The 17,463-nt window shown below is 47.4% G+C and overlaps 1 protein-coding gene across 5 annotated transcripts in view; it reads right to left on the bottom strand.

The window, feature by feature from the left end:
* ehbp1 (EH domain binding protein 1) overlaps positions 1 to 17,463 on the bottom strand; it is a 60,950-nt gene that overhangs the window by 37,091 nt on the left and 6,396 nt on the right. For 3 of the 5 annotated variants that reach the window (XM_049737105.1, XM_049737107.1, XM_049737108.1), the window contains exons 6-11: positions 9,218 to 9,399; positions 8,318 to 8,457; positions 7,741 to 7,863; positions 6,721 to 6,861; positions 6,313 to 6,565; positions 5,435 to 5,669 (exon numbers count right to left, since the gene is read on the bottom strand). In XM_049737105.1, the coding sequence (XP_049593062.1) occupies positions 5,435 to 5,669; positions 6,313 to 6,565; positions 6,721 to 6,861; positions 7,741 to 7,863; positions 8,318 to 8,457; positions 9,218 to 9,399 (1,074 nt within the window). The remainder of the gene's footprint in view (positions 1 to 5,434; positions 5,670 to 6,312; positions 6,566 to 6,720; positions 6,862 to 7,740; positions 7,864 to 8,317; positions 8,458 to 9,217; positions 9,400 to 17,463) is intronic. The other 2 variants (XM_049737106.1, XM_068652506.1) reach the window with 1 other exon arrangement.

Below are 17,463 nucleotides of genomic sequence, written 5' to 3'. Positions count from 1 at the left end.
TAAGGCTGACGTTTATCAATTAATCGGAGCGCGGGTGGGCAAAACTCATTAAGGAGGTTAAGACACGCTCAAGCGTGTGTGTGTGTGTGTAAGTAAACCCTCCACAATCACACACACACACCCACACACACACACACACAGGGCGACCATTGTCCAGTGTGGAGTGGGCTTCACAACGATGAGCGAGTCCGATAGTGCGGCCAATTATAATGAACATAATTACAAAGTCAACTCTTTGACTACTGATCAGAATACACACACACACACACACACACATTTACAAACATTTGTTGACTACGGCTAAAACTTTAGACAAATGTGCCGTGATTTTCTTTTTCCACATAGTGAATAAACGTGTGCGAGAAAGCTCAAATCCAAACAAAAAGCGGGGGATGGCCTTAAAAGGCACCACTCGGTACTTCCGACGACACAGTCTGAATATCGTAATTGACAAAAGGGAGGCCTTTTTTTTTATTATTACTCTAAAAAGGCAATTAGAGAGCCTTATCGTTTCTCTTCACACGCAAGAGTGCACATTTAAGTAAGATGGAAGCCAATTCATGAGGTACTTCTAAGGTTCCTTTTAAATGTTGCTTTGCATTAATTGAATTAAAAATGTAGCGTGCGAGGGGGAGAGGGTAACGTCGAGGATGTCGGAAAGGCTGCGACATCAAGGAAAGACGCTCTTAATGCACACCATAATCGTTTCGAACAATCGGTTATTATTTTAATCATTGGACCAAAAATGTAAAAACACTTCAAAGGTGATAACTCGGTTTTCATGATTAACTGGGAGTCATTGTGCAAAGGGAGGTCGGCCATTTTGGGGGTCTGAAGAGTTTTTGAGACTTATCTAAAACCAGGGGGTCCTTAGACCCACACACCTGGAGGACTGGGGCAGAGTTAAATCCAGATTAAGATAATGTTACCCCTTCTCCGTGTCATTCAAACCCCGCTGGACGGAGCAACGCAGGTTTGCTTCATTCTCAAACACACACAAAGGACTTTGTGGCCATCCTCATAAGCCCTATTAGTCTGCTACAGAGCCTCTCATAGCAGACATCAATCATGGAGGGATTAGTAAATTCCCTCTTTAAATGAGTGGCACGGGAAACTTCCCTTCAAGACCAAAGCCAGTCGCTCTCTCTGGCTGGCTCGCCCGCCCGCCCGCCCGCTCGCTCCCTGGCGGAGATTACATAGCGATTTGTTTTCATTTGGTTCCATCTTCATCGTTTTCTCTGTACGCCGGTCCCGCTTGCAGCTTGTGAGGTAATCCCTGGCAGATAAAACTAAAGAGGACTTACCCCAGGCAGATTACAAGAGGCGCTTTGCGGAAGGCCCTATTTTTTTTTTTTTTTTTTCCTTACAGCCGTCGACGCGGATATTGAGAGTGAGCTCTTGCGCGGTGCTTAACTTGTGAACCCGACGTGCAACCCGGCAAAGGAGAAGGAGGCAGCGAAGGGAAAAAAAATGATACCTGCATTACAGTAACTGGATAAAAAAAAAAGTCACAACACACACACACAGAGGTGGCTGCCTTCCAAGGCGAGCATGTGAAAAATTGAGAAGCGATCGGAACCTGAAAAGCCAACAAAAAAGGTTATTTTCTATTTCAGGAATTTCAATAGCCTAATCGTATTAATGCGTGTGGCTTTACCAAAGTTCCCAAAGCCGCTGCTTTTTATAATCACATAACTTGTACAATTTAGCTAATTGTCCAAATTCATAACGAGCATTTATTTGATCAATAACATCCATTTCCTTCGCTTTCTGTGACTCTCCCAGTCTCTCATTTGCAACCTGTTGACGGAACTTTACCACCCTAAGCTCAATTATCCACTTCTCGATTGAAGCCCCCATAAAGGCAAGGTACTATTAATCAATTAACGACTAATTGGGGAACAGCGGCAATTAGCGGCGCTATTTGACAAAATCAATGCTAACGTGACTGACGACAGGTGAGTGGCCGATATTGTCCGGTGGGCCTTGAGCCTGACGCGATGACAGTGCTGCCCTCCGGCGTGGAAGGACACACAGGAAGCTCAGTGATCTGACCCTGGGAGGAAACCTCCTCTCCCACAAGATCCAATGTCAGACCACTCAGAGGCCGCAAATAAACGCTAGTGGGGAGGGGTCCGCGTAGGTAGAGGGAGCCTTTTACACCAGTGGAGGATTATTCTGCTAATATTACACAGCTTATAGGGGGAACGGAAGAGTCGGGTAGCTACTTTGACTCGCTGCTGTACATTCCAGTTAGCTTTAGCCGTTAGCATGCGGTATAGGGATACTTGTAATAAGTTGTACATTTGTTCAAATGGACGAATGGCAAGTGAAACTTATTGGAAAAGATGAAAAAACGCGAAAAAAAAAGGTCTTACCAAGGGCAGACACGGCAAGACAAGTGACGACTGTCCTTGTCTCCCGGGCTCCTCCTTTGTCCTCGGCAAACATCTCTGATTCGTCGCGCCCACCTCGCCGATGCTCGGCGGTCCTCGCTTGCCGCTTGGCCTAGCGGAAGCTAATTAAGAAATATCGCAGCCTAGCGCGAACTCAATTAAATCATGTTAATTTATTCTAATTTCAATTTGGAGGTAGCGGGGGGGCCGTAAAGAGGGCTTCGGCCTGTGCCCTCGTCGTCCCCCCCCCATCGAGACACAGGAACAAAAAGCATTTAATTTCACCCCTTTTATTAAAAGACGAAACCCTTCAACCGTAGACAACGATCAAATATTTCACCTTGGCAAAAGGAATGTAAAATGGGGGTTCTAAGATTTGCAGAAAAATAAAATCCACGACTTTAACAACGACAGTATATGCTCATTTTCATAAACTTAAAAAGTTCTACCGCCACTCAATGTCAGCTACGCAAAAAACTGAAGAGGCTTTATTCTTTTTCTACTTTTAATATGAACTTGAACGTATTTGCTCAAACTTTTTAGCCCGCAGATATAAGCTCCAAACTTTTTCCTTATATGAAAATGTGGCAAATAAAAAGTTGGCCAAGCAGAAACGGGATGAAAATCTTAAGATCGGCGCAGCTAAGTGTAGAGTGCTTTGACTACGGAATAGAGATGGAGAAGACTGAGGAAGAGATCACTGAATTCCTGGGAAGGAGGAGAAGGGTGTGGGAGGGGGGGGAGTTTTGGGGGGATCAGCTCCAAGGAAAAGAGATGGACTGAATCGGACCAGACAGAGATCACAACCCGCCCGACAGGAACTCTCAATGTGCATTTGAATTAATCCGACAAATACTTCCTTCAAACTCAAAGATGGGGAAACTTGACAAGACTTTTTTTTTTTTGGTGAGTCTATTATTGATGATAGCGAGCTAATTTATTTTGCTAAAGAAACGGAATAGAATTGCTGCCTTGCAAAAATCAATTTCATGGCCCCAAGCAAACAACTTAAATACATTTCGTGAAATCATCACGGCGAATCCCATCTGTACGCGTAATAGCTGTGCACCGAGGAAGTGGGCGCTCGCCATATGTCGGCACGTTGCGGCGATTCTTCACAAGCTGCCCGTGAAGTGGGAGCGTCCGATAAAATGATATGGAACATCCGATCGCCTATGACAATCTTTCATTACTGATTACTTTCCTTTTATACAACAGAATAAAGAGGAATTCGGCCTATGTCGTTTGACGTTGCCATTATCGGCAGATATCAGACAGCAACAATACGTTCAAGACCTTTTTGCCTCCGAAATGATTTCATTCACACGATATATTTCCTCGGGGCGAGTTGTAAATGCATCACCCCTGCCTTTCAATTGGAGAATCTTTTTTTTTCTCATACCCATTGCCAGATTAGACCTGACTCGCGTTTATCTCGGCCCTGCACGCCGGACCGCCATGAGAACAGTTGGTGCAAACAAATACGAATAAATAAAGGGTGTGTGTGTGTGTGCGCCACCAAAGCTATCGCAGGAGATAAAAGGAAGAGGTGACCAACCGGAATTTAGCGGTGGCTAGGTGGGTTGGGGAACACGTGACGGGTGTCCCTGACTGGGGAAAAAAAAAAAAAAAAGGAATGAAAAAAGTGCAAAAGTGTGTGTGTATTCAAGAGCCCCCCATCTGCACGCCGCACACGTCCGCATTGCGATGTGTCGCCTTCGTTTCGGGCCTCTCATAGCGAGAATGTCTCCTCTTAATCCCCTCTGACTTCATACATTCAAAAAGGTCATCTCGCCGCCAACACATGGCTGAGACGTGTTTGTGAGTGTCGAGCGAGAATAAGAAATAGAAACCCATTCACACTGGCCCGTCTGAACACCCTCTCTCTCTTTTCACCGTCTTAAAGACATCCCTCCATCTCCAACCGTCCCCACTCTGCGTATCTTTTGAGTCGGACATTTATGAACACGGCTTGAATTTTACAGGTTCAAAGCGTACTTTCCTGCCATTGCAGACCAAATGTTAGTAGTTATACAACAACGACAAGAGAATCGTGGTCCGACATTGTGGACGGAAACTAATATTTCACTCCAAATGACAGCGCCACCCGGTGGGGGGAGAAAAACATCGACTAAAAAATGCACCTTTCTCTCGTAACTACCCTTTTCCAAATCTCCCGCAATCCATCCTGTGCATTCCCATCTGCCTTCATCCCTCCCTCTAGAGGCAGGGGCATCTCTTGGCCAAGTGTGGCCCACCACAGGCCACTGGCTTCGGGTAATTAAAGTGGCTCAGCCCCCCACCCACAGTCACAGGCAAGTGCGGCTGGGTGATAAAGGCACTGTGCCATAATTACATGGACAGCCACTAAAACAGTCAGCTAGCCAGGTGCAAAGTGGTGGTGGGGTGCTTAGCGCTTGTGTGCGTGCATGCCAGTGTGTGTGTGTGTACCTATGTGTGTGTATATAGAAGTAACTGTACCATCGCACGTGTGAGTGAGTGCGCGTAGGGGGTCAACACCCCCTTGTGATCGCTCTGCTGTAGTTAAGCCCTCTGTGTTTAAGCCTCCACATAGGCCCATTCAACCCCTCATACACACACACATGCCCGCACACACAAACACACACACATATGCAGAGTGAACCCATGCCCCACCTCACCCCAACCCCAGCCAATCATTCCCCACCAGTGGTCCGACTCCTGCCGTGAGTGTGTGTGTGTGTGACCATCATCCATTTAATTAGAGCCAGCCAGCATTTGCCTAATTTCAATAAATAAATAAATAAATAAATAAATCATGGATCAGGACACCTCCCCCCCCAATTCCAATACACAAACACGCAATGAGTTTGCTCAGTGCATGTGTAGGCCGGGAGCTGATGTCAGGACCACTGCATTTAAAAAATGAATTATTTAATTAAATATAATATAATAAGTATCATATAAAAAATATATATATATATTATATTGGCGCCATTTGGTTATTCGGAGTGCCTCTGTGCGTATTATATAAAACAAAAATACAGTTAACTGTTTACCTTGGGGGACGAGGAGGCCATTTCTCTCCCCTTGACCGACGCCACGGGGCTTGGCCCAACCGGCAAGGTTTTTTTCTCCCCGTCCTGGCGGGAACAGATCTCAGGCGTAAGCGTGGCGGGATGGAGGCCGGGGCCCGACGAGCTTGGTGGTGCGGGAGCTCTCTTCTTCTGGCTGCTGCCCGCGTCCAGGAGAGCCGGGCTCTGCGTGGGGCTTGGTTCGTAGAACGGGTTGGACCTGGTTGCAAATTTGAAAGACGTTAAAGAATGTGTAAAGGCGTCTTTTGACAAAATCATGCCACATGTATTATTCAAGACACCTGTTTTAAAGCATAATGTGTCTTCTTCAATAGATTAAAAGTGTTTGGTCCATCATTGGTTGAGTTGTTTGAACAAATATTTGTGTCCATTGGTTGCAAGACAAATGAACAAGACAGGTGAGCCAATAGAAAAATCGGGTGCATTCAGGCCAGCTCAGATCCTGGCTTCTCAAGGTGCACTACTGACAGACGGGACATACCACAGAATGTTATCAATATAGCGGCACGCTTGTGGCAGTGAAAGCCCCCTGAGATCCTCACTCAGCATGCAACAAAGCAGCGCTAAATAAACAGACGAATTGGATCGGCTCGATTCAAAGGCGAGCCCAGAGCGGTCGCAGTGACAGAAGAAGCCAAAGCAAAGAAAAGCCTGTGGAGCAACATACGCGGCTGAAGGAGCTCCAGTCAAAACACAATACCGCTCCCGTGAACTTTCCATTTTGCCGAGAATGACCTCAGACAGTCGTGCCAATCAAGCGTTTTGACAGCATCGCTCAACCACGAGTCTGTCAAGGCCGCATGGACCAGAACTGAACAACTCAAAACAATCCGATAACTTACTCATCGAGCTCCTCCTCGTCGTTTTGTCCAACGTGGGCGTACAAGTACTTGTTCATGTCGACCGGTCGCGCCCCTTTCCTGGGACGAGCCTTCGGGGGCTCCGGCTCGGACTGAGAGCTGACTTCGTCTCGCTCCGGCTCTTCGAAAGGGTTCCCCGACGTTGCGTCGCGGGGCTCCTCCGTGGGTTCGTCGAACGGATTAGAGACATAGGAGGATTCGTTGGCCCGTGAAGCAGAGGGCTGCTCGGGAGGTTCTGTTGGACAAACATGGCCTCGTTTATTGTTTACGCCTTTGTGATTATAGTCTGGGCTCTCAGTTGGTTGACTTCCAAAAAGTCAAACTCAAGTTGGCCCACTGGTAAATTACGCAATACGAATGCTCAAACCGTAAAACAACTGGATCACATACCGTCCTCGTCGGGATCGCCGAACGGATTGAGGTGGTTGGCTTCGGGCAGGTGATCGTCGGGCTCGTCAAAAGGGTTAGCGAGCATTGCCGGGTCCGTCTCGTGGTCCACGTCTTCCAGGAAGTTCAGCTTGTTGATCAGCTCTTTGGTGGTGAGAATAAAAAGTCAATCAAAACGAGTTGGAAAAAGCGGGACGATGAGCCATGTGACGTGAAAATAAGTTTTTTTTTTTTTTTTTTTTTTACATGTAGAATAACAACGTGCCGCACTTGGGAGTGAACCACAAGTAAGCACCAGCTAAACTTGACTGAGCTTCTTTCTGGGAACATTGGTGCAATTAGTGGGTGGGTTACTGTGGGAGACGAGCTGCGTGGAGTTGCTACGGCGACGCGGGCCGAAGGAGCTGACACTTGACCACTTTATCGCCGTCGCCGCTGTGGCTCATTTGCATGGAGACCAGGCGCTAGCAAAGGGGCGCTAAAAGGGAGACGCCGAGACCCGTTTCCAAAGCGCGGCGTGTCTTTTGGCTATTTGCGGCGTCGCTATGTGAAGTGGACTTTGTTGATAAGAAGTATTTGTCACCCAATTTAGACGGAGAAGTATGTGTGGAACCACCCGAGCATCACGTGTACAACAACTTGCTTTCTTTAGTTTTGGTCTTTTGAGGTGTGTGTGGCTTTAAAAAAAAAGTTAGGCCTGTTAGCTAATAGTGGCTAATAGTTAGCCAGTCTATGTGTTATCTATTAAAAATTAAAATGGTCATAATTGAAAGAATGGCGAGCCTTCATACTTTTTTAAAGTCTTGTCTGGACACGGCTTTCTTGCTTTGGTTCACTACCAACTGCAGTCGATAACAAAAACGAAATACGAAGAAAATCCACTGACAACACCAAAGTCAAAACGCTACATGGAAGAATCAGAAAAGTCAAAGAAATAATGATGTACCACAAAAATAAATCAGGGGGAGGGTTTCACAAAACCAGACAAGACGATTTGGGTGAAAGTTGGGAAGAGATTTAGACCTTGCGAGGAAGCGACAGGCTTAGCGGCCGCCATGTGCGCTCGCTTAGGAACGCCGATGCCATAGTCGACGTCGTCGTCGTAGCCATGTAAGCAGCTGAGGGCGTTCAGCTGGTTTACTATCTCTGCAGACCACAGGGTCACAAGGATGAAGAAGACGCCGTTGCAGGGAGCGCCACGGGGTCCCGCCCCAAAACGTGCGCATCTTCGGGGAAGCTTGTAGGTACAAGTTGGAGGGAGTTTTTTTTTTTGCTTAGCGAGACGCACGCTAAGCGAAGCGTGGCTGTAGGCGCTCGACGCGCACACATACGGATGAGACAAAAGAGCGCCGAGAGAAAGCGTGAAGCTGAACAGGAGGAGGGAGAAACGTTAGATTAGACTAAGCAGGAGGGAGGAGAGGACATACATCACACCACAACATGCTTGTACACGCCGCGTGAATATAAATTCAAGTGCGAAGACATTCTATTTTATACACTTCTGTAAATATAAGGTCGGCGGCGAGGGAGAACTCCGTTACTGAATTCAACTTTATCCACGTGTTGGTCCTACGAGAAACATTCTGCGGCCAGTGGCTACCTGTGATCTTGGCCGCCTTCTCTTCCTGGTTGACCCGGTTCTCCTCGTCCTCCTCGTTCTCCTCCTCGAAGTCATCCAGGTTGCCGATGTCGGCCTGCTTCATGCTCATCAGGCTGGCCAGGCTTTGCATGTCCTCGTCGCTGGATTGTAGGAGGAGGAGGGGGGGAGAGGGGGGGTCACATCAATGCAAAATGCATATCATGCCTGAAATACGTTTTAAAAAAAAAAAAAAACGCACACAAGGCTATACATAACCTTGAGAGATTAACGTGGGGGGGGGGGAAAGCGAGATTATGCATAGCGATGAATAAATGGAAATACAGCGGTGTTGAATTTTCATGCGACGAGAAGACGGCGTCCGTTTCAAAGGATTAAATGTAAGGCCGCCTCCACCTCTGTCACTTCCTAACTTCTCATGCAAACCTTTTGTCTCATCTTGGCCTTCACGTCCTCGCTCCCCCGCCGCACATTATTTCACGCCGTCGCCCTCCAACGCGCCGTCATAATCTTCTCTCGCTCTCTTGTGTGTCTGTGTTCTTTGTGTTTGCCGCTTCCCGGGCGCCGGGGCTTCATTTGAAGCGCCGTGATGGAGTTTGTTTGTGTGTGGTCGACATCATTCCCCGAAGGGTTAACAAGGGTTACGCGCCATCGACCCGCCGTCCGCAACACAACAAAGGCCCCCGCCAATGTGCTCGAGTGTGTGCCTTTTAATGGAAGTTATCAAATTAGGATGCACAAACGAGAGTGAGAGCGAGTCCGAAAATTAAAGTTGCTCGGATAAAAAGATCGCGATGAAAGAGTGAAGAAGAAAAGCCAGGCTGAGAGCGACTGAAAAAGAACGTAAAAAGAACAGCTAGAAAATTTCATTCATTCATTTCAATTTGATCTTATTTGACTCACGTGGCTTTGCCCTCCCGCAGGAAGATGCAGGAGAGGGAGAACTGCAGCGTGGCCGACACGACCTTCTTGGAAAGCGGCTTGAACTTGAGCTTGACGTCCGTCTGCGTGGGCATGGCGCTGGCGTACTGCTTCATGTTGATGCTGCTGGTGGCCAGGGCCTTGCGTCGGCCAGACGGGGACTCCTGGACAAGGAACGAGATGGAAAAAAAAAAAAATGGTCCGGGTGAGTGAATGGATACCTCCTAGTTAGATAATTTGATGACACCAATGCATTGAGTCAGACGGCAACAACCGCCATCTTGTTTTCGCTGTGAATGAAGCCTGTCGTCAGCTTAAAGCACAAACAAAGCAAAAGCGGTGCTTCGGCGCGACATGAATTGGAGAGCCCATATACATATACACAGACGCGGGGGGGTTCGATAATGCCATGATAGCATCCCGTAACATTTTCCCAGACGTCTTCACGCACGCAAATCTCGGCAAGATCTCGCTCTGTGAAGAAAACTCAATCTGGCGCCTTATCGCCGAGGTCCTCGGGGGATTTATTCACACACATGCATACGTAAAGAGTGAGGGATTCAGTGGTAAGGATGCTGGTTATGCTGGTGAAAAGCGACAAAAGACAAGAATTGTGTGGTGCATAATATTATGGGATGTCTTTCAAATATAACGTTTAGAACTACTGCCAGATCGAAGCTAGTTTCATTAGCTTTGCGGGTTAGCATTAAGTTGTCTAACTTTTGTATGTCAATATGGTTTGTTTATACACTCGACATGGGATTGTGTTTGCTATATATCGGCCGAACTGTCACCTGTAAAGTTGGCGGACTGCGATAAATGGCAAAGTAGGAACTAAACAAAACACTTAGTTCAATACAACGAATGAATGTTTAGATGGCAGATTGTTAGCAAGCAGCCAAAGGGCTTTATCGTGATCTGAGGAAGAAAGCATTACATCTTGGGCCAGATCTGTTTAACATAGTAAAGAGGCGCATTCTTCTTTTTTTTTTTCCCCCCCCGCCATTGAATTTGGCAGGGATCGACGCTCTCAGACTTCCCGCTCACTCAAAAGGATTATGTAAAAAAAAAAAAAAAACGTCCTCTCTCTCGCTCTCTCTCAAGGAAGGGCCGTTTTGGAACTTCCAGACATTGAAAGAAAAAAAAACTTTGGAGAACATAAAGAAAAGTCGCCTCCCTGTAAGTGATCATGTGATGGAAAGCTTTCAGGTCTGGCGGCATTTCGGCCATGCAGGACCGCCCAGGTGGTCTGCATAATGTTTTATACCCTTGCAAGGATAAAATAGCACAAAAGCAATTAAAAGTAAATTCCACGTTATATCTCCGCTTTAACAATCGATTCCTCGCGCTTCGATCAGTAGCCCAGATTAGCAATAACTATTCCCCTTCAATTTTAAGTTGGTTCATCTCCCACCTATCTTTTCATCTCCACCCACAGTCATCATGCCTTCCATTTCCCACCTGCGGCGGAAAATAATGAAATATAGAAAAAAAGTACAGAAGAAAATCGGCCACTTGACATTTTGACGCTGACATTTGAGCTTTGTCGCTCGAGACATTGCGACGTGTCCAAAGAACATCCCGTCGGGAGATGAACACGAGGGCTGAGAGGGAGGGGAGAGGAGAGGGGGGGGGGGCACTCTTATCTCTCCGCAGATTACACCCAAGCTATTATACTAAGCTAATAGCGCGTGTAGATACTTTATGAATGAATTTGCTAAATGCGGCAAACACTTAAGACGAAGGGGGATTTGCTAAAGATGACAATGGCGACGAGTAGAGCGAGGGAGTGAGGGGCTCTAATGGGAAATACTTACGGATATGCAAATGAGGCGGAAAAATGAAAGACAAACATTTTGGGAGATTTGCACCAAAGCGTCAAAACAATGGAAATGGCCTCCTTCTCCCTTGGATGCTGATTGTCAATCAAAATATTTTTAAAAAAAAAAGGTGAAGGGGTGGGATTAGTTGCAATACGCAAGATTAAAGAAAGGAAACAATGCGGAAGTTTCCTTTATGACAGAGGATAAGACTATCAATATGCTTTCGGAGGATCACTAATAATTATTAATACTTGCAGTGTGGAGCAAGATGAAAGGATGACACTAGGGAAGGAGGGAAGGGAGGTGGCTGTATGCTGCCCCCTGGTGGAATCTCATGCGGTACAGTCAGAAAAGAAGTTCCTCGGTGAAAATCCATGATATAGAGAAAGCTTCTGAAAATACATGGATATATTAAAATAACCTGAACTAATTCCCCCTCTTAATCAATGAGTTCTTTCATTTTCATCTTGGCGAAAAAGGGGAGGCAAGACTGGTTTATGCCAGCTGGCCCTGGATCGATCCACAGATGCTCCCCTGGTGGGGGGGCAGGGGTCAGGGCGGCGGGGGTGCCCAGGAGGTCCCGCTGAACCCCCTCTGCCCTAAAATGCCAATGGGACGGGCGGGGGTAGAAAAAGAGGGGGCAGCGGATCCCTTTGTGAGTGGTGGATTAATTAGACTGAGTGCTAAACAGGAGCTAGCTTCTTTGTGAGCACCAATCATCTAATGGCTTTTTAACACACAGTCAAAAGTCAATTTGTTTCTAATACGAGCAAACATGGCCCCCCGTCTGTCTACTCCCATCGGAGACGATTCCCCAAAACACTTTTGTTTTGTTAAAAGTGCATCGCAGCCGAGTAGATCGCTGAGGAAGACGATGGCGAAGCGATACGCCGGCCCACAACGCTGTCCGGAAGTGATGAATCGCATCTAGGTGATGATTATCGGACTTAAGCCTCGACGCCACTGCGGAAACAAAAACAATCCTGAGCGGGGGGGAGCCGACTGGCAAAAGGACAAACTGAGGTCACCGCATTTGGTCTGGAAAGGAGTTTATACACTCTTTTAAAATGTATGTTCTGTTTAAATAAAAATGTCAAGGTGGACTCGGATTAAAGGCCCCAATCCGAAACTTAAAAAGCGACTTGAAAGGTCCACCGAGACATAACGACGGCGTGACATCTCTTTCATTTGCACTCACGGCCATTTTGAGAGAACAAACAATAAACTCAATTTGGCCTTCGGGATAACCCCCGAGGGAGCGCCGATTAGCCCGCACATCCCGACGCTCCAAATCAGCTGCCTGTGGCTGGAGTCAGCAGTCAGCAGATTGGAAACGCTTGTGTTGGTGATGGCGTGTTGGGACGAGGGGGGGGCCACTGTGCCATTGCGCTCCCCCCTTCAAGGTCAGAGTTATTGGAAATAGAGACGTCCGACGTACTCATATCTCTCTTTGAACGAACGCACAATGGAGTGATTCCTCTGCGACTCCCCTGATAACTCGCCAGCTTTACATAGCACCTATGAATGCCCAACTATAGACCACATACACACAGATTAAAGCCGATTTATATCCGCCATTATTATATGCAAGGATTTCGGGGGGGGGTGTATTAAAAGGCAACAATGGCCACAAAAAGCCATGCGTAAATTACTATAACAATGGTCTGGTATTTAAGCCTGCGAGGAGGGATGAAGGAACCTTGGCCCTCAAGAAGATCCTCAATTTTAAGGCCTTTTTGAGAAATTTCGAAACTGACTTCTGAATTCGCCCCCCGAAAATAAAAACCCTCTAAATCATTCCCTGGCAGTCAACAGAAAGGTGAGAAGCAAAAACAAACAGGGAAGGAAAGGTGAGAGGACGACACACGGGAGGAGCGATTAGTCTCCACAAGAGCAGGATTAGGCTTCCTTTAAAAACAGCAGATTACAGCCGCTGTGTTTTTTTTGGGGTGTGTGTGAGGTGGGGTGAACAGTCCAAACATGAGTGACACTGAGCTCTCGCACGTCCTTGTCTCTCTAAACACCGAGCGACATGACACCGACTTGTTTCGTGCGGCAGCCAATGCCCGATAGTTTGAGCGTCGCTATCAACACCATGCGCTAATTGACCGAATGGCGACAATCGGCGAATGCTTTTCGCAGCGAGAAAAACTTTGCAGGGGCTATTTTGAGTCATTATTTGGTGTATTTGGAGTCAACCTAACTTGCAATTATCTGATATGTTTGTTAAAAAAATGACTACATCATATTTTAAGACTGCAAAAAAAAAAAAAAATGCTTACAGAGTTGCTATCTGCTGTCCCCCCCCCCCGTCATCTCTGAACGTCACAGCCCTGCCTCGTCTTATCGGCGTGTCCAGAGTGGCCTCCTCTCTCCCGCTCTCCGGGTCTTTCTTTTTGGGTGGCCCCCGGTGTGCCCCCCAACACACGTTCAGACCCGGAGCGCGCACTTCAGACGGGGGGCTAATGGGAAAATAAATTGCCAGCCGGCAAAAAGCCCTGGCTCGGCACTTCTGCCGGTTGGAGAGTGCGGGGTGCATTGTGGAGGGGGGGGTGGGGGGCTTTGGGAGAGAATGAGTGGTCAGGAAATGGGGAAGGAGAGAAGGCTAGAAGACAGAGAGGTGGATATCAAGGGGAGGGGAAAGGAGAAAAAGATGAGGGATGTGGGAGATGTGGCAAACCGGGGAGGGGACGGACGGGAGAGAAAGGTCGACGGGATTATAGCTGGGAGTTCATCCCCGTTCTGTGAAGTGCCTGCTCATCATTTTCCCGCCATTTGGCCATCTTTCGCCATTATCAAGGCACAAAACGCCAATAACATTATCGCGCGCGCAAACACGCCGTATATATAGCCAGTAAGCTAACACCCTCCTGCATCTGGGATTGATTATTTCCCCCTGCGCCAAGCAGAAACTCCGATATCAAGCCTGCAGATTTACCAATCGTTGGTGTGCCATATTTCCACAAATGATGTCTGAAAGTGATGTTGCTAACCAAAACAGTAGCACTTATCAAAATGATTTGGCCTTCAGTCGCGTCGACAGGAATTGAATGGAAAAACAGGCTTCCTCTAATTGTCTAATGATAACTTCCTGGTAAAGCCGCCATAAGCCTCTTCATATCCACTAGCTTCTCACTTTGAGGGTGTGTTTGTTTAAAGCGTTTTTGAGATGAGGCGGCCGCTATGATAGGGCCCTAATCCAGAGTAAAGCTGATTTGTGTAAAGCGTGCGTGCGTGCGTATGTGCGGGGAGGGAAATCGGGCGGTTTGGAGATGGCCTGCGACAAGAAACAATTGCCCCGAGTGAGAGTCGCCCTCTCGGGCGGCCCTGCTCTGTGACAAAGGTGTACTCTCCATGCTAAGTGACAAATCTGCGGAGACAAAGAGCATTAGCGGGGGCCACGCTCTGCTCCACTGACTCCGATTGTGGCCCAGTCAAAGAGAATCTAATATGGATTTTAAGAAAAGGAGAGGCAGAGATTAGAATGAAAGAGAAACAATGAACACCTTCCACAGAGGGGGAATTAGCCGAGGGATTGGATAAGGAGCCGGAGCGGCTCAGTGTGTGTGTTTGTGTGTGTGTACAGGGTTCTTCTTTGACTTTTTTTCTGTTCCAAAATACCAAAAGGGCTCCGCCAGTTTTGTTTATGGACAGACAAAAGCTTAACATGCTTGAGGTACATACAAGTTTCAACCGTCTCGGCGCTAGATTTACAAATTGTCGTCTCTGAACTGACGTCAATGCAAATGTTAGCTGCATTTAGCTACTGCCTATATTATTTCGATCTCTTGAATGTTTTCTTTAGTCGTTTGTATATTTGCTATCCGACTCGTGGCGCACCTAATACAAGCATTTCTTTTACAACTGGAATGTGCCCCCCCCCCCAACTCCTCGACACCCAAAGGCCTTCGAGCGCCACTCACCTCAAATTCCTGACCCGGTCACCTCTGGGTGTACCGATTTCTATTCTCAACAGAGACGGCGCGTGTTTTTTTTTTTTAAGGGGGGGGGTGGGCAAGCCGACTGTCAGTGGCCGGCTTAGCGCTGGCATCGGAGCACGTCACAAGACCCCATTCATTGCCACTCGGCAGAACAATCGCCTCTGTCTCCCGGTGGCTGCGAGTTCTCAAGAGGGAGGGATCCAACGGTGCGACTAAACTCAAACAAAAAATGAAACCATCACCAAATCCTAAAAAAAAAGGGCACATCATGTTATCTTTGATAAAAATTAAACAATTAACTCATCCGTGTGATTTTTTTTTTTGCTGTAATGACAATCTTGGCGCCAATCAGGCACTCGAGCAGATAATGGGCACATGCGCATTCCAAACAACTAAAGCATCTGTTCTGGTTCTTTTGTCGCAACCGTCACCCACCCGTGCGCCAGCCAAGCGGGTCAAGCTTGTGGATAAACATGGGGATTTGCCAGCTGCGATGTTTTACGGGCGACATGGCCTTGTCTGCATCACAGGCAGCCATCTTAAGACGTGCCGCGCGGAGGTAAAATAAATAAAAGTTGTGATAATAACTACACGGCTGCCGTCGTGTGCTCGCCGCCTGATTGGACATGATGCAACACCGGGCGCCAGAGAGAAGTCGACGTCGAAGAAAACAGACACGACGAGACAGATGACCGATAGCGGTCCAGACACACAACATACACGCTCGTAAGCTTGAGGGCTTGAACTTTAGCAACTTACGACAAAAGTCAAGGGTCAAAATTGAGATTCTGTGCCTATTCCGATATCTGGCAGAATAAAATTCTCCGATTAATTAAATTAATATATAATGAATACAAGAACTGTTTGAGTTGCCTTACAAATCTGTTGATGTTTAAGATTCATGTCATTTGTGCACAAGCTTGGATCGTGAACGAGCGCTAACGTGTGTAAACGAAAGAGAAACGCCGTGTTTATTAGACAAATCAAACAGTGTGTTGTGTGCGCAGGTTCGTCCGTGTGTGTCGAGTGACATCTGCCGCCGTGTTGGCCGGGAGTTGAAGCGCAGCGGGCTCCGGGAGCCTCAGACTAAGAAGATGAAAGTCGAGGTCATAACCTGGACCGGTGGGACGGGCAGGTACACTCAAAAAAAAAAAAAAAAAAACGCACAAAAAGTAGAAAGCAACAACGTAATGACCGCCAAAAACAATGAACATGCTCACGGCGCGCTTTTGTTCGCGGCAGATTCAAACCAGGTTCATTCAAACTGGAAAATAATGTTTATTAATGGACTACCGTTTTATAAAACGTTTCTTTATGTTAACAGGGAAGCGTGTTTTTTTTTTTTTTTTTTTTAAGCCTGTTTATGTGCCTCTGCTTGTGCTGCTGTTTTGGTTAGCAACTGAGTTCACAACAGGTACACCTACCACTTGTTTTTTTTCGGGAAAGGGAGATGTCTCATAACAAGATGTACACAACAATGCAGACGAAATAACAAAGCGATGCAGGAACACAACATGTGAAGACACACAGCTAGCGACACACACACACACACCTCGTGGTGGCCCGGCCAGTCAGCAGACTGGCCATGTGATGGAGGTGGTGCGGTGTGGATTAGGGGTGCGGTAAGCCTATTAGGGCGACAGGAGGGACCACCCGGCCTCTGCAGCCACCATCGACTACAACCCACGTAGCCACCCCCCAACACACACACACACAAACCGCAACACACAATCCTCATGATAGCCAATGAGATGCCCAAAAACATGCAGACTTGAATGTTGTGTGACAAAATTGTGTGTGTGTGTGTGTGTGGGGGGGGGGGGGGGGGGGGGCTGCATGGGGAGGGTCCGCCAGGAGGGGGGTAATCAGCAGCATCTGTTGCCTCTCCTCAGGGTGATTAATTAAATTAATTTTCAAAGCACACACACACACACACAATTATTTACATGCTTTGAACTACAGCACATGTATTATTTAAACTGAGCACACAAGTGCAAGGGGGAGAGGCGGGGGTGGGGGGGGGGGGGAGAAACAACCAAATAAATAAATTAGGCCTTTTGAGCCTCCCAAGCTACTTAAGAAATGGGGGAAAAATAAGAAATAGGTGAAAACTTTGGAGACTGTGCGCGCACGAGGCACTCGAGTGCAAATTAATCCCAATTTGTGGAGCGCGGCGCAAAAAGGAGAAAACTTTTGGGATTTCATACTTCATACCAGCTTTTGTCACCTTTGCGTGAATAGCGGAGGGCTGAAATAATTGTGTTTTCCACTCCCGGAGGCTCGCTCGGCGCTCACAAGCCACTGGCCTACGTAATGTGCTCCCCCTGGCACGGAGGAGAGGGGATACAATGCGAGGCCCGTGTGTGTGTGCGTAGGTATGGGGATGGCTTGCAGATGGGGTGTTTACTTGTTACCAAGCGGGCACCAACAGTGTGCGACCGTGTGATTGGAAAATGGCTTGAAT

This window comes from Syngnathus scovelli, chromosome 12 (genome assembly GCF_024217435.2).
Source record: "Syngnathus scovelli strain Florida chromosome 12, RoL_Ssco_1.2, whole genome shotgun sequence".
Lineage (NCBI taxonomy): Eukaryota > Metazoa > Chordata > Actinopteri > Syngnathiformes > Syngnathidae > Syngnathus > Syngnathus scovelli.
Note: the sequence above shows the minus strand (reverse complement) of the source record. Positions and strands in the feature narration are given on the sequence as shown.